General features: G+C 40.2%; 3 protein-coding genes across 5 annotated transcripts; 2 read left to right on the top strand and 1 right to left on the bottom strand.

Annotated features, from left to right (window-relative positions):
• Positions 1 to 17202, bottom strand: gk5 (glycerol kinase 5). Its single transcript, XM_034555149.1, is given in 25 exon segments — positions 1 to 1501; positions 1503 to 1540; positions 2354 to 2487; positions 2821 to 2880; positions 2971 to 3050; positions 3052 to 3075; positions 3540 to 3620; positions 3622 to 3635; positions 3841 to 3945; positions 4034 to 4160; positions 4504 to 4564; positions 5216 to 5289; positions 5383 to 5412; positions 5414 to 5445; positions 5764 to 5839; positions 6047 to 6145; positions 6147 to 6179; positions 6330 to 6423; positions 6542 to 6564; positions 6566 to 6618; positions 7147 to 7162; positions 7164 to 7241; positions 7384 to 7448; positions 7451 to 7696; positions 17122 to 17202. Coding segments are annotated over 24 exon segments (1635 nt in total). The 5' UTR covers positions 7509 to 7696; positions 17122 to 17202; the 3' UTR covers positions 1 to 1321.
• LOC117746193 (nucleolin-like) lies at positions 10151 to 21557 on the top strand. Of its 3 annotated transcripts, XM_034555150.1 has the most exons (14): positions 17237 to 17373; positions 17566 to 17641; positions 17840 to 17920; positions 18093 to 18221; positions 18583 to 18654; positions 18732 to 18855; positions 18979 to 19136; positions 19361 to 19487; positions 19615 to 19772; positions 19880 to 20006; positions 20094 to 20224; positions 20327 to 20453; positions 20537 to 20688; positions 21158 to 21557. In XM_034555150.1, exons 1-14 carry the CDS (start codon positions 17359 to 17361, stop codon positions 21223 to 21225), a joined length of 1545 nt encoding a protein of 514 aa, XP_034411041.1. In that variant the 5' UTR covers positions 17237 to 17358; the 3' UTR covers positions 21226 to 21557. The 3 variants fall into 3 exon arrangements, with proteins under 3 accessions (XP_034411043.1, XP_034411042.1, XP_034411041.1); XM_034555152.1 differs by lacking the exons at positions 17237 to 17373; positions 17566 to 17641; positions 17840 to 17920; positions 18093 to 18221 and adding exons at positions 10151 to 10281; positions 10733 to 10808; positions 10913 to 10984; XM_034555151.1 differs by lacking the exons at positions 17237 to 17373; positions 17566 to 17641; positions 17840 to 17920; positions 18093 to 18221 and adding exons at positions 10151 to 10281; positions 10733 to 10808; positions 10910 to 10984.
• Positions 11738 to 14256, top strand: LOC117746195 (nucleolin-like). Its single transcript, XM_034555153.1, is given in 12 exon segments — positions 11738 to 11890; positions 12136 to 12263; positions 12365 to 12522; positions 12654 to 12677; positions 12680 to 12759; positions 12761 to 12780; positions 12865 to 12931; positions 12934 to 12997; positions 13099 to 13127; positions 13129 to 13226; positions 13312 to 13545; positions 14210 to 14256. Coding segments are annotated over 11 exon segments (855 nt in total). The 5' UTR covers positions 11738 to 11890; positions 12136 to 12222; the 3' UTR covers positions 14250 to 14256.
• Positions 21558 to 21749: the final 192 nt, after the last annotated feature.

Here is a 21749-nt window from a genome sequence, read left to right as displayed (position 1 = left end):
TCACACAGCATTGATATTTTTAATGCAATTTTGTAAAAAAAAGTATGATCACAAATGTAACATTTGTTATGTCCCAGCAGCTTGTGACATCTGCCATTCAACGACTGAATGGTGTGTTAGAAGTGTTAGAAATGGATTGTCAATTCAATCTGAGGTGTTAATTGTTGCATTATGCATAATGCCACTTGCATAACAAATCTTGAAAAAAAATGAAAAAAAGAAATTACAGTATTAGGAAAGGCAAAAACATGTAACAACGGCAAGTAGAGCAAATCAAGAATAAGACACAGATTACATTTTTTGTAGTAATTTGTTCGCACTAAATAATAACAGAAATACTCTTTACAAAAAATGGATTTACAAGAAATAAATATTTTCATGTATCCATAATCTGTTTTATGCCAGTTCAGTACATATTTATATCCCTGATCAACTTGTTCTAAACCACACAATACGTGTCAAAGCTACATTTTTAATTTATGTGTCAGTTGGACACAAACCATTCGACAGCTATTACAGAAAAGCTTGATCTTCAAATCCCCACATACCTAAACAAATCCCTTTCACAGTCACCTTAAACAAACACACTTTTCTAATGGAGATGTGAGGCGAGCGGAAAGAAGCATTTCTGACAACAAGCTGACAAAAATACTAAAATCCAGTAGGATTCCCTTACAGAGCACAGCCTGTTCACGTAGTTTATGATCCAGTCACAATTAAACAATATCATCCAATTTCATAATTGCATTTCGTTTGAGGATAGGGTCTGGGTCGCCTGCAGCTAGAATGTATATGATTATAAAAAATTAAGCTACTTAAGACTTTCCAAAAGGCTGTTAGGACTGTATGTTTTCTCTAGAGGACTAACATTTCCTTTAACTAACAAAGATAAATACTGTTTAAAACTACTATTTTAAAAAGACAAATACTAACATTTTTGAAGTTAACATTTGGCTTCCTATTTAGAGTCATTTAACCTGTTTTCCCCCTCACAGTTAAGGAAATCAATGTTTTCAATCCATAATACTCATGTGGCATGCAGTTGCTATGGCGTTCATAAATTAAACAGCTGCAAAACCAGTCATTAGCGCCCCCATGTGGCAGCATGTAACAATATTATCCCAGCTGATGAAATACTCTAATGAGAAGAGGCACCAGTGGCTTGATATGTGGAATGAAGCAAGGATGAGGTTTGCTATGGCATGAAGAAATCCAGTAGGAAGGAAGTCTGTATGTGGACATCAACTCAAGGCTGTGAAGTTTTGCTGACGGTGCACAACAAAATCACCACCGTCTAAGATTAGTTTTGCTTCTCACAAACTCATGTCTCTGTCAAACCTAGGATCTCCTTGTCGTGTGCATCCGTGTCAAGGCTTGGTACCAATTCATGGAGCGTCGGAGAGCTCTCTCCCAATCTCTGGAGGCCCGGGATGTATTCCCGACTCGGGCTGCAAGCGCCGCCCTTGGATGCTCTTTGGGGCGAGAACGATTCGTCGGTGCTCTGCCAGCTTCTTCAGCTCTTCCCTCGTCCTCCAGAAGCCTGCAGTGACAGTGGAGGACGGAGGAGACTAGGTACACAACATTACCACGAACCCTTTACAATGACCCATGTATAACACATAAAGTCCTGTACATTCAGAAGGTGGCAATGTGAGGGATGCAAATGTATTTTCTGAAATGTGTACTTGTATTGATGTTATGTTTTACCTTTGCTTATATGTAGATCACTTTGTAACTCTGTTTTTAAAGGTGCTATATAAATAAATGTATTATTATTATTATAAATGAGCCAATGCTCACAAACCACAATGCAAATCCCTAAAAGTGGTGCAGATCTTTGTTTACATATCACTTAACACTGTTGGCTACTGATCCACTAAGAAATAATATTTCTCACATGATTCACATTATTATTCAGTCATCAGCACCACCTGCTTCTGTTCTAAAACAACAAGCACAAATTGTGTTGGATTCGATTAAGCACTGACTAATGTATAACAATATAATTACACAATGTGAATAAATAATGGAAAACAGGTACATAACAAGCATGATTTCAGTTGGCTCCTTCTGTCAGTGCCAGAAATAAAAATAGGGCTTTTGATCATAATTTTTCAATGCAACTCAATGTCATGACCAAGCATTGTGATATTTTTAGAGAAGGACAAAGAACCTTATTAAAAGTAAGGAGTATTATTGTTCTAACTGCTTGACAGAGCTGCGTCTCTTAGTCTCTCTAAGACACACAGTTTCACGCGGCTGGCAGCTATAACCTTAAAGAAATTTAAATGTTTCTAGTTTGAAAAGCATCCACCACAATGTACATTTCATGTGCAAGTTATTGCCTGCATACCTATTCCAAGTCCAGCGACGAAAGCAGCCCCTAAAGACGACATTTCGTAGTGTTGGGGTCTTGCTACCTTTCTGCCAAACAGGTCTGCAGTCATTTGCATAACAAAGTCGTTGGAGGAAACCCCACCATCCACCCTGAGATAGAAAGAAAGAAAGATGAGTGCACTCAATTACACTGCAACTCACTTAGCTGGAACAGTATCAGAGAAATATCCACCCGTAATGCATTGCCAATGAAAGCTGAACTGCATTAGCAGTGGCCGGGTACACAAGAGTCCACTCCGTTACATCCGATATGCTGGCAGAAATCCAAATCCTACAACCACACATTGCCCTGTGAGCTGCAATATCAAAGGGTTGTGAGGCGACTACGAGAGCTCAATGCCTACGTTGAATCGTTCCGCAGCGAGCTTACGTTACCACAATCGGATACTCTTTAATTCACACAGCGGATGAGGAAAAACGCACCTGATCTTCGTGATGGGAATGCTAGTTTCTCTCAGTATTGTCTCATATAGCTGCTTGTTGCTGAAAGAATAACAGGAGTACAAGGAGACAATATCAGTTGGCATGAATGAGAAAAGAAATGTCCGACAGAAAAACTTCAACATGACTCACCTGAAGGCGACGGACTCCAGAATGGCTCGGACCAGATGACTTTTCGTGGTTGAAGGTTTGAGGCCCATGAGGGAGGCACACGGCTTTGGGATCATTATGAGGAGCCTTTGGTTAAATAAAGTAAATACACAACCTGTCAAATGTCTTTCAGTGAAAACCAGACTTGGAAAAATAATGTATGAAAGGGTCCTCAAGTAAAACGCAGTAGCTTCTTGGTCAGCAAGAGTGCAGCGATACTATTTTACAAGTATACAACAAGTAGCTCTTGATTATTACGATCATTAGAAAACATTAGATATCGTATTCACATGCATGTAAGCCACAAACATTAAGGACAAACACTTACACAAAGGCCAGTTCACAATGGAGGGCAGAGAAAAAAAAGAGACACATAACCATGTTACACAGAGACCAAATTAAAAGTAAATCCATGCCGGTGTTTTGCTTATATGTGCCTAAAGTGAATATATATATTTTACTTTGGGTGAATATGATTGTGTACACAGCTGCATATAAAAGGTAAACAGATGTTTCTTTGACACAGATGGACTGCACTCGTACACATCTACCTGCAGGCCACTGAAGGAAGGAACAAAACACACTCCGTCTGAGTCGCTGACACTGTAAGCCATGTCACTGGTCTCCTGGACGTTCAGAGAAGAGCTCTGCAATCACACACACACACCACACACACACAGGTTTCACACCAGCCTGTACATCTGCCTGTCGCTAACCGTATTCAGTGTCATCTCTTTGACATAGACAACTTTAACTGATCCCATCATTGTGTTTGTGATACAAAGCCCTTCAACTAATGGCCACAACGTCTTGTATATAATAAGAAAAATAAATAATCTACTCATCGCTCACCAAGCTCCTGTGCCCATTTGATTGCAGTGCCAGTGTCGGCTGCATTGCCTTCCGCCAGGTACACCACCTCTGAGCCAATCTTCCAACCCACCAGAGGATACAGACCTACAGAGAAGTAAACATTGGCTTGTAATGTGCCTGTATGGATAAATCTGCTTGAAATAATCTTACCATGTGTGTATTTTTGCTTTACCTGCCACGGGCATATGCGGTTGGCTCCCGGTGTTAATGTCCATGAAGGTGCCCGTTCCCATAGTGATCTTGACATCACCAACGTCAAAGCAGCACTCTCCAAACATGGCTGCCTGCTGGTCCGCCATCTAAGTCAAAGGGAAAGAAGAAGCCAGTTGTATGTTGTGAAATCAAAACCCTAAACACAATCCAAGTTTGTCAAGAGGAAGCCCTCTTTGAAAGAACTTATTTTTCATAGCAGGGAATCTCTCCACCATGAATTCAACATTCTGCTACGTTCATCATCCTGTCAAACATTCCTTGCTGATAAAAACATAAATATCTCGGCTCAATTTACAACATAAGGACCGTGACTCAAATTGACCCTGTCTATAAATATAATCAAAAGGTTGCACACCGATGTGATTACTCATCAGTCGTAATCACACAGATAACCAGAATGTGTGAAACCCACAGACCTCGACAACTCACCACGGACATGATGGGAATGGACTCTCCGAAGATGGACGGGTCTGTGGAACCAAAGTCATGGCTGGTGCATCGCGAGGGAGAGACCAGAGAGAAGGTGTCATGTCACACTCTCCGTCACAATCATTAAAAAATTACTACAAATAACACATCACACCCAGAAATGCGTATGAGGGATTTTTTGGCAGTAAATATATGTATATTTCTTTACTTTATGTTAATTATTATGCAGAGAAAAATGTGCTCAGTGTTGTCCCGAGTAGTTCAACTGAAGAATGATTTAGTTTTAGAGGCCTGTAGACCAAAAGAAAGAGTAGAAAACAAAAGCAAATTTTGTGTAGCAGAATTTGTTGTATTTTCCTTTTTTCCTACTGTAAATATCTCACAACCCGTTAAATTAAACACACAATCACTTTGGACGGGATACCTTTGCTTACTTTCCTTGCTAGATTTAGCAACCTTTGGAGCTAGAGCTGAAAGCTACTTTCAATGGAAGAGTTTGCGCCACTGGGCTTTTTGGTGGGATGTTTTTTTTTAATCCTACACACTCTTTCTAGTTTCTCAAGAGTACCAACTCAAGCTTTAACTTCTGACATCTTGGTAACAGGTTGAAAACAGGGAATAAGGAAGAAAAAGAACTGCAATAAATGTATGCATTTATATTAAAGGCATGATTCAAGTGTTAGAGGGAATTTGAAGAAAATAGTTGACTCACTTTGTATTTTCTACTTTGGGGAAAATAGAGAGAGGCAGAGAAACAAGAAAGCTGAGAAAGCCACTCCAGCACATCTGGGGGAAAAAGTTACATTACAATGAAATGACAAAAACAACCTCACACCAAAAACTAAACAAAATGGTAAATAAACATGACATACACCAGACCTGATAAGAGTCGAAAATTCCTGTTGAACTCGGCATTTGAGTAGTCCGTGGCATGGACCTGCCCTGAAACAGATTCAGTGACACACATTTATATTTCACAGAATCTCTTTCTAAAAGGTAATTAAAAACTTGTATGAGCACCCGATCATTTTTCAACCCCTCCTCTCCCAAAAAAGTTAGCTCAAACATTTCAGCCAATCAGTGACGCAACAGGATTGGAAACACAAAGAACATTCTTTCGAGGTCTTAAAAATCCCGTTTCGCAATGTGAAATACAATCCACTGGACAAATTATATATCCCTGTACCGTTCTCAAATGACATTAACCTCATAGGGAGACAACATTCCCATGAGCTTCGCATAACAAATGTCCACACCCACCTTTCGTGAGTTTGAACAGGAGCCAGGTGTCGACTGTTCCAAAGCAGCAGTTGCCTTCAGCTACTGCTTGACGAACCTGGAAGAAGACAGCATGAGGCTGACGAGTGAGGAGTGTGCTGATAATGTGATTCAGCCTCTCTCTGTTTGCTGTAATTAAATGCCATAGTTTTTTAATTCTTTATAATTAACCCTTGAACACCCGCAGCCTGGGAGGCCTGCTCTCGGCGTGAGTTTCCGTCAGTTAACTGGGTTGAAATTTCATTACATACGCAGGCACACACACCTGCTTGTAGTGTGTTAGGGCCCAGACGAGGCGGAAGGTGACATGTTGAGTAGAGAAGACAATGAGACTTGCTGCAAGCGCCCGCTTCTGCCTGGTCAGGGAATTGGAGCACCTTCATCGTGCCATGGAGGGCCTGCAGTTGGCAATAAACACAATCAAAGCTATATTGAATGAAGGCACTTGATATGTAGCAATGATCCTTCAGTTGAATTCCAAATAATTGATACCTTCTGGTATTTCATCTTGTATCTTCCAAACGTATGCAAAGCAGTAAAAGACTCACTTTCATTGTGCAGCATCTGTTCCAGGATTTCACCAGGTCTGCAGCCCTCCGGTCCTGCCAGCTGATGAAGTTATGGAAAGGAACCCCAGTTTTCCTGAAGGAGTGGAAGTAAAATAAATATCAGATGAGCCATGATAACTGATAACGATATGAAGGCAGGTAAAAAAAAGTCTGCTACAACAAGTCCTATGATTTTTGGAAGGTCATCTTACCTGTCCCATGTTGTGAAGGTCGCCTCGTTGAGTGGAGATGCCCAAGGCGTCTATTTGACGCATTTGTACTCCTGCATCTATATCATGAGCCACGTGAACAGGTTAAAATGGATATGGTAAGAAACAGGATGAGATTTTGAATTATTGTTTGCTTTTTAAGGACAGACCAATGTCCAGTGTAAACAGAGTTCAACAGACTTTAATTTAATCTGTTCAATTTGCATGGAACTCAAAGTATGTATAGTGGACAAAAGAGCATTTTACATGTCAAACAAGCCTTTTACATATAGTCCAATAAAACAACAGCACAGGATAACAGCCTTTAAAATAAGAACAGCCTTAATCAACTTAAACACCTATTAATGGTGTTGATTATTGCATTGCTACTTATTAGATTGCGCTGCACAGTAGCCAGGTGTACCTAAAGAACTGTGTAAGTTAGTCGGTGTTCAGCTGTATATGTTCACTTTAAAAAAAATACAGAACGGACATTTTAACATGAATTGCGGTCATTTGTTAATTTGTTAAATTTGCCTATTAACAATGACTCACATCCCTATAACTTCTTGGTATAGTTGTAGCAACAGGGAATGGTGCAACTGTACCTTTCACAGCTCCTTTTGACCACAGTGATAAATCCTTCAAATATTGCATCTGGGTCCATCTCCACATAACCGACTTCTGGATACAAGGGAACAACCTGGAGAATATTACCAGAATAAGAAAGATCAGCCTCAAAATAATCTAGATTGTGTAAATCTTTGCAGAAAGACAAAGGATGAAAGTGGGTGCTGTATTTGAGAAATTTGAGGCTGAATGGACAGCGAGAGGGTGAAGAATACCTTGGTGGTGCATGATCCTCGGACATTTGCCTCCTTGTCATAGATGTGACATCTTATTGTTGTCGTCCAACGTCCACTGACAAAATGAAGCATTCCTTCTTGAAACCGTACCTCTGACTTCCCATTGTTGAAACGTATGTCCTAATATTCCTCAACTTAGACCCACAGTCTCCATGGTCAGCTCATATTGGTCTTGTTTACAGCCTGAATGGATGGCCTGACCCAATACCTTATCTGTATTAGCTGAGTTGTCGTGCTGAGGCTGCAACGTAACCTTTGGACCGCAACATTCTTTGTCCAGTTCCAGTTCTACCTGTTTTTTACAACAATTACAGAGAAGCAGTGTTGGCAATGGAAATCTTAGATTTCAGGTTACCTTCAACGATGTTCAGTGAATAGGTATAAAAGAAGGGTAACATAATACAGCCCACACCTTACGGTGTAATTATCTGGCACTTACTGTGTAAGTGCCAGATAAAACATAGGCCTTATCTCATTGGATAATAATATATTTTACATTCATTTCCAATAATTGTTTTACATTCCCAGATAAATCAAATCAAAATTTTAGCAGTACCCTTAACTTAAAGGTTACTATTGGTCAGTACAGATACATTCTTACAGTTCCTACAGATACTTAAATGTAGGTACAGTAGAAACAAGGGACTAACAATTGAGTATTTTAGAAGAAAAAATGAATAACTTTTGTACATACTGGGGTACTTCCATGGATAAAGTACCCCACAGTTGGCAACAATGACATCCTGCGGTACCTCTAAGTAATTTATGGTGACGTAAATTGTATATTCATCGTTGAATGTGCTACCAAAACGTAATATACTAATAGATGCCCCTTTGCTCATGGCAGTTGTGTTTTTACAAGTAACCTACACCCACAGTCCAGAGTCTTCTCAGGTGCAACAACTAGGGAAGGCTTACATTGTCATCTAAGGACGAAAGATTATATAAAGTATTGTAATTTCAAAGTCCAACAACCAGGTACATGCTGTTCTTCTTACCCATTACTTACAGTAATATTTTGATTTAATAAAGCTGTTTACTTAAACTCTGAAGTAAAGTTTTTTTTCTGTTGTAGAAAACATTCATTTGTAGATTTGGCTTCAGAGAGGGACAAAACAGGTAACTCAACTAAATATAATTGTTTTATCACACGTTCATTTAAACTCCATGTAAATTGCCATATTATATAACAGTGCAGTGGTAGATCTTCCATGTTAAAACCACAGGAAGGCAATTCATCATTGAGAATGTACATTTAAGTTTTTATTTATTTAACTGCTAGAATATTTTATTTATGATGGAATGATCTGGGAATGTAAAACAATTATTGGAAATCAATGTAAAATATATTATTATCCAAGGAGATAAGGCCTATGTCTTCTCAGGCACATAACTAGAGAAGGTTACCATTGTCATCTAAGGACAAACGATTGAATACAGTATAGTAATTACAAAGTCACAACCAGGTATATGTTGTTCTTCTTACCCATTACTTACACTGTAAACATTGAGGGTGAGTATACTTCATGCAAGTATACCCAAAGAGAAGGGAACAGTACACACGTTGTTGTTGTTCGTAATTACAAGATTGTATTTGGTCTTTCGTCATTGAATGACAATAGAAGTATTCCATAGTTGTAGCACATAAGGCTGAAACACTGTAAACATGTGGCTGAAACACTGTAACACATAAGGCTGAAACACTGTAACACATAAGGGTGAAACACTGTAAACATGTGGCTGAAACACTGTAACACACAAGGCTGAAACACTGTAACACATAAGGGTGAAACACTGTAAACAAGTGGCTGAAACACTGTAACACACAAGGCTGAAACACTGTAACACATAAGGGTGAAACACTGTAAACATGTGGCTGAAACACTGTAACACACAAGGCTGAACCACTAACACATAAGGGTGAAACACTGTAAACAAGTTGGCTGAAACACTTGTAACACATGAGCTGAAACACTGTAACACATAAGGGTGAAACACCTGTAAACATGTGGCTGAAACACTGTAACACACAAGGCCTGAAACACTGTAACACATAAGGGTGAAACACTGTAAACAAGTGGCTGAAACACTGTAACACATGAGGCTGTATAACTTGTAACACATATGGCTGTATATGAGGCTGAAACACTGTAACACATGAGGCTGTATAACTGTAACACATATGGCTGTATATGAGGCTGAAACACTGTAACACCATGAGGCTGTATAACTGTAACACATATGGCTGTATATGAGGCTGAAACACTGTTAACACATGAGGCTGAAACCACTAACACATGAGGCTGTATAACTGTAACACATAAAAGCTGAAACACATGAGGCTGAAACACTAACAAATAAAGCTGTATAACTGTAACACATAAAAGCTGACACACTGTAACACATGAGGCTGAAATACTAACACACGAGGCTGTATCATTGTAACATATGAGGCTGAAACACTTTAACACGAGGCTGGCTCATGTGGTAGTTGAGTAACTCAAGAGTCGGTTAAGCTACTTGGCTACTCAACGCTCTAGCTGTAAGGAAATTGCGCTTTAGTAGTGAGGAAAACAATCCTATTTTTATCTCTTAATATGAATCACCTGCTACCCAGATATTTACCATAGATGTGCTCATAGCAGTGATTCCGTACACTGAGGTGTCCGTTCTGTTCAGGAGAGATTTCGAAAGTTGTTGCTGGTGAATCGCAAAAAGCTAAAATCCCTCTGGGCACCCGTCGTCCAGGATGCGCTTGCGCATGCGTACCGCTTAGCTAATAAACGATCTCATGCGGATGTTCTTTGCTCAACACACGTGTGTTTAACGGCTACGACGAGTTGCGATCTCGTGGTGAAAACTATGGAACAAACAAACGTAAGAATTACTTTACTTTACTTTTACATTAACCAGACTCCAACCTGCACTGGGTAGATGTTTCCACGCTACACAATTTGTTAACGGCAGCTACAAACTAACAAGCTAACGTTTTCAAGTGGGGTAACTTCGTTTACATACATTTTGATAAGCCTTTACAATTTCCAAGTAGTTACCGAGGGATTAAAAAAAATATCCCTGGGTTAAACATGTTAAATGTGAGGATTTTCTGCATTTACTACACTTATAATGTGAATATTGTGAGGGTTTGGAAGACATCGCTTTGGGCCCTGGGAAATGGTTATGGCCATATCCCATGACTGTAAGCCGTAGTGTTAATGTAATCTTAAAAACGAATTGAACTAATTAATCAGTATTGGATTTTTTGGCTTGCAGGCTTGCGCACAAGAACACAGGCTCACTAATTGATTAATGTGTTTTTCTTTTTCAGGGTACAAGACGTAGTGGAAGACAAGGCAAAGTTGTCCCCATGGAAGCTGTAGAAGAAGCGGAGAATGTGAAAACTGGCAAGTCTTTTCTTTAAAAAATATTGAAAAATTACAATAAATATTACTATTTGGATTCTACAATTATATTAAAGTTAATACAACTCAATGTATTGTTTCAGAAGGACAGACTAAGACTGTCTCTTCAAGTGAACCCATGGTTGGTACCGAGGTGGATGCTCCTAAAGATGAACAAGGTACTGTACAAGGCCAATGCATTACACAAGATGTCTGATTTATATTTCGGAGCTGTGCCAATAACAAAGCTGCATCTCTAGATATGATTTTTTATTTTTTTTAAGAATAGTAGTCTAGGGAGGAGTGTCCCTCCTGGCACTATAGCAACACATTTAGTATTTGAAAACTTTGAACATTAATTGAAATCAGCAGTATGTGTTGTGGCTTTCAATGTTTTTACAAACATCTACTCAGAAAAATGTGCCAGAAAAGTGAGATGGGACTAGAAATTGTGAACACTGTTTGCCATTTGAACTCACGTTAGTTAGTTATGGTGTCCTTGTAACATTTTGTATTCGGATTGTAGGAAAAGGGAAACGGAAGGCACCCTCTTCTGTTGAGACCCCCGCTTCAAAGAAAAACTAAGATCGATGAACGATGGTATGAACTCAGACTGCTAAATGTGTTCTGTAAGGTGCCTTTATACTCTTGCCCTCACACATCTTATTTCTTCGTAGGATTTTGTCTTTATGTCGGCAACCTGAACAACACCAAAACATTTGAGGAAGTCAAAGATTCATTAACAAATTACTTCATGGCACAAAGTCTCCTGGTTCAAGACATCAGAGTGGAGCCGGTCCAAGTGAGTAGGCTGTTCACAATTCAGGGCCCCTCAGCATTATATATTGTTTGTTTCATCCATTTCGATGTAATATTGCTGCTACTTTAAATACTAAATAAACTCTGACATAATTTTTTCCTGCTGTAGAAAACATGCATTTGTAGATTTGGCTTCAGAGATGGACTTGACCAAAGGTTTGACATTACATGGAGAAATGATGCATGATAAGCCAATGAAGATCGCCAAAGCGAAGGTCAAGAATATGGACAAGGTGCAGGTGAAAGCTCAGCAAAGGAACACAACGGTAACTCAACTAAAATAAAATATTATTGTTTTATCACGTTTATTTAAAGTCTATGTAAATTGCCATTTTAGATACTGGTGCAGTCGTCGAGCATGTATGTTAAAACCACAAGAATGCAATTTATCGCTGAAGCTATAAAACTGTACATTTCGTTTTTTAAATTATTATTAAGCATAATATAATATTGTCCAAGGAGGGGGATAAAGATTAAATGTCTAACTCGAGTACTGTGCTGTGTTTGGCAGCCAAAGATGACAGATGCTTGATTCTGAAGAACGTCCCGTACAACGCAACAAAAGAAGACATTATGAAAATCTTCTGCCAGGCCGTCGATGTTCAGTTTCCTGGTGGAGACGGAAGGCCCAACGACAGGGTGAGAGATTATTTATTTGGTTATGATAATCTAAAAATAAAAAACATGCATTTATTGGATATTTGTAATAAATACTGATTTGAAATTTCCATTTTCAACAGCATTGCCTTTGTGGAGTTTAAAGAGAAAACTATTGCTCAGAAAGTACAGCAACAAAAGCAGAAAATGATGATTCAAGGCCGGGTTTTGACCGTGGACTGTGTTATAAAAGCAAATCGGAAAGTCTTTAAAGCTAAAGACGACAAAGAAGACGCACATGGTAAGTCTCTGAACATTTAGAAATCTGTCGATAGATCACCTGATACTTTATTAAATTGTTCTTTCAAAAAATAATCTGTACATCAATCATTCAATGGATTTACATGTTAACAAAATATCTCTTTTTCACAGCTGCAGCTCCAAATAACACCTTGTTTTGAGCAATTTGCCTACCGATATAAAGGAGAACTTCCTCAAGAAATTATTTAAGACCGCTGTTAGTATCAGCATTCCTCAGTTTGGACGGCAAATCAAGGGGGTAAGAACATGTACACTGGTCTCTTTGTTTTTTCCAAGAATAAATATTCAAATGTTCTCAAGAAACATCTGTAATTCTTTGCAGGTTTGCGTTTGTCGAGTTTGCAGCTGTGGCAGATGCGGAACAGGTCTTGCAGTCATCTCAAAAACCTGAAAAATGTACAAGAAGGTCGTCGGAGTACAATTCAGCCAAATGCAAGCAAATTCAGAGGAGAAATGTATGTAGGATTGTTCATAGGTCTAATATTCAAGAGTCAAACATACATTCATGTGTTTCTAATTTTTTATCCATGACTAATGAACAATCTTTTTTCTTTAGGTCAATCAAAAACACTGATTGTGATGGGCCTTGGCCGAGAATACGACTGCAGAGACTCTTAAAAGTGCCTTTGAAGGGTCTTGCAGCACAAGAGTCAATCTTGATACAAATACAGGAGTTTCAAAAGGGTGGGTAGCCTAAAAGTTATCTTCTTAGTGTCATAATTGTTTAATGCTTTACACTGAATTGTTTTATTGCCACATGTTTCTTCAGGTTTGGCTTTGTGGAGTTTGAGAGTGAAGACAACTGCAAAGCTGCCAAAGAAGCCATGGAGGACTGTGAGATCGATGGCAGCAAAGTGACGGTGGCTTATGCAAAAGCCCAGTCTGGAGAAGCTCCTCTGACACCTGGGGGACAGCCTGCAGCGCAGGGGGCTGGTGCAGAAGCTCCTTTGACACCTGGGGGACAGCCTGCAGCGGCAGGGGGCTGGTGGAGGCAAGAAAAGAGGTAACATTTAGTTCAACTGGTGTATCAAAGTCTTGTTGTTTTTTTGCCAGTTACAAGTTGAAGCCCATCACTTTAGTTTTAACTAATTAATCAATTAAAGATCTAGTAATGTGAAAGTGTTTACTTTTACTGGTGATCACACAATTATCAACTCTGCAGTTCCACTTTCATAAATAGTCTTTGCATCTGTCGCCGTTTTTGTTTATTTCCATGCTCTCAACTCAAGATCAGCAGGCAACGGCTCTGATTAAACCACATTTTGCCTTCTGCCCGGAACTAATTAACATGCATTACAGCCACATTTGGCAAATAGCTAACTTAGTGGAGTATTTAAATTGTTACAGCTTGTTTTGCTGCCCACGTGTTGCCTAAATATATGGGGTCAGATCAGTCTCTAATTGCAAATGCAAACACATGCATTTGAGTCTTTCTGTGTGCATTTGCAATTATTGAGACTGATCTGACCCGATATATAAATAATCACAGATTCAGCTATTCTCTCGCAGCTTGTTTGCATCTGATGGTTTGCAATATTTTTGCTGATATTGAGCTCAAATGTTTGATACAGGGAGAGCTGGTTGTATCTGGGTATTTATTTTGTTTCGTATCCATAAACAACAAGAGCCTTGAGTTTACTGTCTTTGATTTTTTTTTTTTATTCCAGGCAAGAAACGTGGAGCTGGCAAACCACAGGAGGCTGTTAAAGAACTGGAAAAAAAAGTCATACTTGCTTGAGAAAACCCCTGACGTCAACTCTTGGGAAAAGTTATCGAGATATTTTTCTCTTTTTTTTTTTTTAAATGTACAACAATCTGAAAGCATGTACAAGCTCAAGGTTGAATTTGCATGGTGGTGAAAATGTGCACCGTATTGTTAGTCCTACCTGTTGGCAAGACGTGTGACATCTTGTTAGGCTGTCATATTTGTATTTTAAATCTTTTAAATTCATAACTATTTTTGAAAACATGGGAAGATCTTATCACATTATGTAGTTGTGTCATGTAAAACGTTGATAAAGATATACTCCTAATGTGAAGACAAATACATTTTAAAACCACAACCGGCTGTGTCTGAGTTTTGTTTGTAACTATCTGTGATGAAGACCCGAGAAGGACTGAACCCTCAGCCAACTTGCAGACTGTTCCTCCACTGAAATGCCATCACCGCCTAACGGGACATAAGTTCCACCCATCGACCCCGCTATCTCCTAAATGTTGCACAACCCGGGATCTGCTCCGTGCATCCGCCTCTTGTCTTTTCCGATTTGTTGCAAGTCGCCAGGAATTCAACCCAAACCCGGTGTCCGCTCGTGACCTCACATCCTGTTTTCCCCCCACTTCCTTCTGAATGGACCGATTTAGGACGGTCCGGTCTCAGCGCAGCGTGGATCTGTGTTGTGTTTGGCGTGTGTCTTCACACATTACGGCCACAGTGTTGCACGACGGCAGAGGGCATGTGAGCCAACTTTTTGATGCCACGGTTGACTCACCCTGTCTGTGCATTGATGAGGGACGTCGTCGGGTAAGTTGTCAATGCGCGTTGTACTTAATTCCACAGTGTTTGTATTTGCGGCTGTCTCATGAAGATTACAAGGTCACAACCAGGTATATGTTCTTCTTACCCATTATTTACACTGTAAAAAATGAGGGTGAGTATAAATGCATGTATAACAAAAGGGAAGGTACATTACACACCGTGTTCGTATTACAAGATTGTATTTTGTCTTTAATCATTGAATGACAAAAGTATTTCATAGTTGTAACACATGAAGCTGGAAACCATAATGTAACCGAGCGTTCTGGGTTTGTGTGTGAGGTGCACTTATATCATGTTAATGAACGGAGTCCGGGAGATTGGACATGTTCAGGACCACGGCTTCCCTCTTTATTTATTTGTTCCCCCCCAGTCCAGTTACTTTTCCCCTCTATGGCAACCCATAATCATCTCCAATACCAAACACATGAGACAGTCTGTTACATAACGTACCCCCCCCCCCCCCCCCCCCCCCCCCCCCCCCCCCCCTCTCAATTAGAAACGTCCCTGTTTCGTTACCAGCAAAGGCAAAGAAATGAACACAAATCATCGAGAGAAAACAACAAATGAACATAGTTAATGGCATAAATCAGACTATAAATGGCACCCGAAATTGCAAGGCGAACAACAAAACACAACACCGTATGCTTCAAAACAAATATAACGGCTTACACCAGGACTAACATCCCGGGTGGCAACCCAACAGTCAAAACAACATATTGTTGAAGATGTGATGGGGAAATGCACCACACGACCCTCCGTGGGACCGTACAGGGTCAAGCGGCTCTGCCAAACCTCCCCCAAGGCCAGTGTCCGACTGGCCGAGAAGCCCCCACTTCAGGAGAAGAGGGGAGAGAGGGGGATGTGTCAGTGACAGCCAGTGATGGTAGGGGCAGAGTGTCCCGCTTCAATCTATAATGATGAAACAACTGGGCCCGGTCCAGCGTGGGTTGACAATCCTGTATGTCAGGGCGGCCTGAAACCAGCGCCTGCTCAACCCTGTAGGGGCCCTTTCAGTGAGGCGCCAGTTTGGTGCGACTCTGTCGGGTTGTTAAGCCACACTAACGCGCCCTCTCCATAAGGACGATGGCAAACATCCTCCTCATGGTACAGTTTCTGTCTCTCATGAGCTTCTGTAGCATGATGCCTTGCTGCACTGAAGGCTCTATTCAGCCTCCCCACCAGAGATGGCACATACTCCGGTAGGACTCCAGAGCCCTGAGAAATATCGACCCTGTTGAACATCAGCTGGAACTCGTGCCTTGTGTCTGTTGTAGGCAAATGCCACCTGCTTCACATAATCATCCCATTCACCTCCATGTGAAAGCAGCATCTTCGCCAGCTGATCAATCAGAGTCCGGTTTTACGCCCACCATACCGTCTGATTTGGGGTAGGAGGCAGCAGTGCATGTCTAATTTTGATACCTAACAACTTGCAGAGACTCTGAATCACCTCTGCTACAAATTGTCGGCCTTGGTCGGTGTGCAGGACCTCAGGGATCCTATGCACTACCACATCGTCATCGAACAGGCAGCCACTGCGTGAGCAGTCTGATTGGGCAGCGGATACAGGTTAACACATTTGGTGAAATAGTCCTCCACCACCAATATATATCTGTTCCCCCGTGACGTTACAGTGCAGCTCGAGGATATCTACAGCCACCCGCTGTAGAGGACGACTAACCTGGGACCCTCCCATGGGAGCCCTCTGCCTGGAAACTGGGGCCCTGTGGGTTTGGCAGGCTCTGCACTGCTCACACCATTGTCTAAGGTCTCTCAACATCAAGTGCCAATAGTAGGCGTGTCTGGCCTTCTCCCAAACACAAAGGTGTGCAGCAGCTGGACCCCCATGCAGCTGCTGAAAAAGCTTGAGCACCAGAAATGAGGGGAACGTGCCTCTCCCCTGCTGGAGTAGTCCTGCATAACAAACCATCATCGAATGACAGATGGTTGAATTCAGTCCATAGTTTCCTGAGGCAGAGGGAGGACCCCCTCAGGTGTCTGTCTATATATATATATATATATTGCTATCCAAATATTTACCATAGATGTGCTCATAGCAGTGATTCCGTACACTGAGGTGTCGTTCTGTTCAGGAGAGATTTCGAAAGTTGTTGCTGGTGAATCGCATAAAGCTGAAACCGCTCTGGGCACCCGTCGTCCAGGATGCGCTTGCGCATGCGTACTGCTTAGTTCAAAAACGATCTCATGCGGATGTTCTTTGCTCAACACACGTGTGTTTAACGGCTACGACGAGTTGCGATCTCGTGGTGAAAAACTATGGAACAAATAAACGTAAGAATTACTTTAATTTACTTTTACATTAACCAGACTCCAACCTGCACTAGGGTTATGGTCATATCCCATGACTGTAAGGCATAGTGTTAATGTAATCTTAAAAACGAATTGACAAATGAATCAGTATTGGATTGTTTTGGTTTGCGCACAAGAACACAGGCTCACTAATTGATTGTTTTTCTTTTTCAGACTACAAGACGTAGTGGAACACAAGGCAAAGTTGTCCCCATGGAAGATGTAGACGAAGCAGAGAATGTAAAAACTGGTACGTCATTTCTTTAAAACAATTGGAAAATTACAATAAATATGACTGTTTGCACTCCACAATGACATTAAAGTTATACAACTCAATGTATTGTTTCAGAAGGACAGACTAAGATTGGTACTGGTACAAGGCCAATGCATTACACAAGATGTCTGATTGTATTTCTGAGTTGTGCCAATAACAAAGCTGCATCTCTAGATCATCAGATGGACACGGTCATTGAAGTAAAAGGAAGTTCTTCCACGGTGACTATTGCAAGTGATCAGATGATGGACAGCGGTAAGGATGTTGACAACATTCAAAAGTTACTATTTTTTATTTTTAAACTAAAACATAGGAGACTGGTTTTCATTGTCTTTACATCAAATCATGACTGCAGTTGACATACAGTAACCTCACACAATTGTGTCTGATATTGTGACTGTTGTCAGTAACAGAGCCTCCTCTTCAGAATCTCAGGTGGACACTGTCGCTGGAAGTACAGCTCCAGTAAGTGTAACATGGGAGAAGAACCAGGAGGGAGCGCGCAACGATGTTCTAAAGGAAACCAATGGAGGTGAACAGATGAAAAAGACACCAGGTAAGGATGGTTCCAAAGTGAATGAGTCGTCAATGATAAAACAGCTGCATTAAGTTCCTGCTACTGTTGTTCTCTTCTTTTCACTTTACTCACAAAAAAACAGTCTGGACTGGTCTCAAATAATGTGCAACAGGGATCAGTGTCCTCCTTCTGGCACTATAGCAACACATTTAGTATTTGAAACTTTGAACATTAATTGAAATCAGCAGTATGTGTTGTGGCTTTCAATGTTTTACAAACATCTACTCAGAAAAATGTGCCAGAAAAGTGAGATGGGACTAGAAATTGTGAACACTGTTTGCCATTTGAACTCACGTTAGTTAGTTATGGTGTCCTTGTAACATTTTGTATTCGGTTGTAGGAAAAGGGAAACGGAAGGCACCCTCTTCTGTTGAGACCCCCGCTTCAAAGAAAACTAAGATCATGAACGATGGTATGAACTCAGACTGCTAAATGTGTTCTGTAAGGTGCCTTTATACTCTTGCCCTCACACATCTTATTTCTTCGTAGGATATTGTCTTTATGTCGGCAACCTGAACAACACCAAAACATTTGAGGAAGTCAAAGATTCATTAGCAAATTACTTCATGGCACAAAGTCTCCTGGTTCAAGACATCAGATTGGACCGGTCCAAGTGAGTAGGTTGTTCACAATTCAGGCCCCTCAGCATTAGATATTGTTTGTTTCATCCATTTCGATGTAATATTGCTGCTACTTTAAATACTAAATACACTCTGACAATGTTTTTCTGCTGTAGAAAACATGCATTTGTAGATTTGGCTTCAGAGATGGACTTGACCAAAGGTTTGACATTACATGGAGAAATGATGCATGATAAGCCAATGAAGATCGCCAAAGCGAAGGTCAAGAATATGGACAAGGTGCAGGTGAAAGCTCCAGCAAAGGAACGCAACGGTAACTCAACTAAACATTATTGTTTTATCACGTTTATTTAAAGTCTATGTAAATTGACATTTTAGATAACGGTGCACAAAACATTTCGTTTTTTTAAAAACTGTTAGAATAATGGATTTATGACTTGATGATCTGGGGAATGTAAAACAATTATTGTAAAATATATTATTGTCCAAGGAGGGGGATAAAGATTACATGTCTAACTCGAGTACTGTGTTTGGCAGCCAAAGATGACAAATGCTTGTTTCTGAAGAACGTCCCGTACAACGCAACAAAAGAAGACATTATGAAAACCTTCTGCCAGGCCGTCGATGTTCGGTTTCCTGGTGGGACGGAAGGCCCAACGACAGGGTGAGAGATTATTTAGTAATGTTGTCACTGGGGCTGCTATGATGATTATGATGATGATCAATAAATAAAAACATGCATTTATTGGATTTTTGTAATAAATACTGAATGAAATTTCCATTTTCAACAGCATTGCCTTTGTGGAGTTTAAAAATAAAACTATTGCTCAGAAAGTACAGCAACAAGAACAGAACATTATGATTCAAGGCCGGGTTTTGATTGTGGACTGTGTTGGAAAAACAAATCGGAAAGTCATCCAAGCTAAAGACGACAAAGAAGACGCACCAGGTAAGTCTCTGAACATTTAGAAATGCGCTGTCGATGGATCACCTGATACTTTAGCTATTAAATTGTTCTTTCAAAATAATCTGTACATAAATATCTCTTTCTCACAGCTGCAGCTCCAAATAACACCTTGTTTTTGAGCAATTTGCCTTTCAATATAAAAGAAATCTTCCTCAAGAAATTATTTAAGACCGCTGTTAGTGTCAGCATACCTCAGTGTGACGGCAAATCAAGGGGGTAAGAACACATGTACACTGCTCTTTTTCTTTTTTCCAAAGAATACATATTCAAATGTTCTCAAAAAACATCTGTAATCCTTTGCAGGTTTGGGTTTGTCCAGTTTGCAGCTGTGGCAGATGCGGAACAGGTCTTGCAGTCATCTCAAAAACTGAAAATGTACAAAAGGGTTGTCGGAGTACAATTCAGCCAAATGCAAGCAAATTCAGAGGAGAAATGTATGTAGGATTGTTCATAGGTCTAATATTCAAGAGTCAAACATACATTTCATGTGTTTCTAAATTTTTATCCATGACTAATGAACAATCTTTTTTCTTTAGTCCAATCAAAAACACTGATTGTGATGGGCCTTGCCGAGAATACGACTGCAGAGACTCTTAAAAGTGCCTTTGAAGGGTCTTGCAGCACAAGAGTCACTCTTGATACAAATACAGGAGTTTCAAAAGGGTAGGTAGCCTAAAAGTTATCTTCTTAGTGTCATAATTGTTTAATGCTTTACACTGAATTGTTTTATGCAACATGTTTCTCAGGTTTGGCTTTGTGGAGTTTGAGAGTGAAGACAACTGCAAAGCTGCCAAAGAAGCCATGGAGGACTGTGAGATCGATGGCAGCAAAGTGACGGTGGCTTATGCAAAAGCCCAGTCTGGAGAAGCACAGGGGGCTGGTGGAGGCAAGAAAAAAGGTATCTCTTTAGTTTAACTGGTGTATCTCGTTTTTTGTTTTTTGCCAACTGCAGTGCCTTTCATAAATACAGTCTTAGCATCTGTCGGCTGTTTTTTGACATTTAATTTAGCCATTTTTGTTTAATCTCCATGCTCTCAACTCAAGATAAAACCACATTTTGCCTTCTGCCCAGAACTAATTAACATGCATTACAGTCACATTTGGCAACTGGCTAATTTAGTGGAGTATTTAAAGTGTTTAGAGCTTGTTTTGCTGACCACGTGTGTCCTAAATAATCACTTGATTCAGCTGTAATATTCAGCTATTCTCTCGCAGCTTGTTTGCATCTGATGGTTTGCTGATATTTGGTTCAAATGTATCCATAGAGGGAGAGCTTGTTTTATCTGGGTATTTTTTTTTAAATGTTTCAGTTCCATAAACAAGGGCCTTGAGTTTACTGTCTTTGGTTTTTTTTCCATTTATTCCAGGCAAGAAACTTGGAGCTGGCAAACCACAGGAGGCTGTTGAAGTGGAAAAGAAAGTCATACTTGCTTGAGAAAACCCCTGATGTCAACTCTTGGGAAAAGTTATCAGATATTATTATTATTTTTTTTTTTTTTAAATGTAGCTACAACTATCTGAAAGCATGGACAAGCTCAAGGTTGAATTTACATGGCGGTGAAACTGTGCACCGTATGGTTAGTCCTACCTGTTGGCAAGACGTGTGGCATCTTGTTATTTAGGCTGTCATATTTGTATTTTAAATCTTTTAAATTCATAACTATTTTTGAAAACATGGAAGATCTTATCACATTATGTAGTTGTGTCATGTAAAACGTTGATAAAGATATACTCCTAATGTGAAGACAAATACATTTTAAAACCACACCGGCTGTGTCTGAGTTTTGTTGTAACATCTGTGATGAAGACCCAGAAGGACTGAACCCTCAGCCAACTTGCAGACTGTTCCTCCACTGAAATGCCATCACCGCCTAACGGGACATAAGTTCCACCCATCGACCCGCTATCTCCTAAATGTTGCACAACCCGGGATCTGCTCCGTGCATCCGCCTCTTGTCT

The sequence above is a fragment of the Cyclopterus lumpus genome, chromosome 17 (genome assembly GCF_009769545.1).
Source record: "Cyclopterus lumpus isolate fCycLum1 chromosome 17, fCycLum1.pri, whole genome shotgun sequence".
Taxonomy (NCBI): Eukaryota; Metazoa; Chordata; class Actinopteri; order Perciformes; family Cyclopteridae; genus Cyclopterus; species Cyclopterus lumpus.
This window is presented reverse-complemented; position numbering and strand designations above follow the sequence as displayed.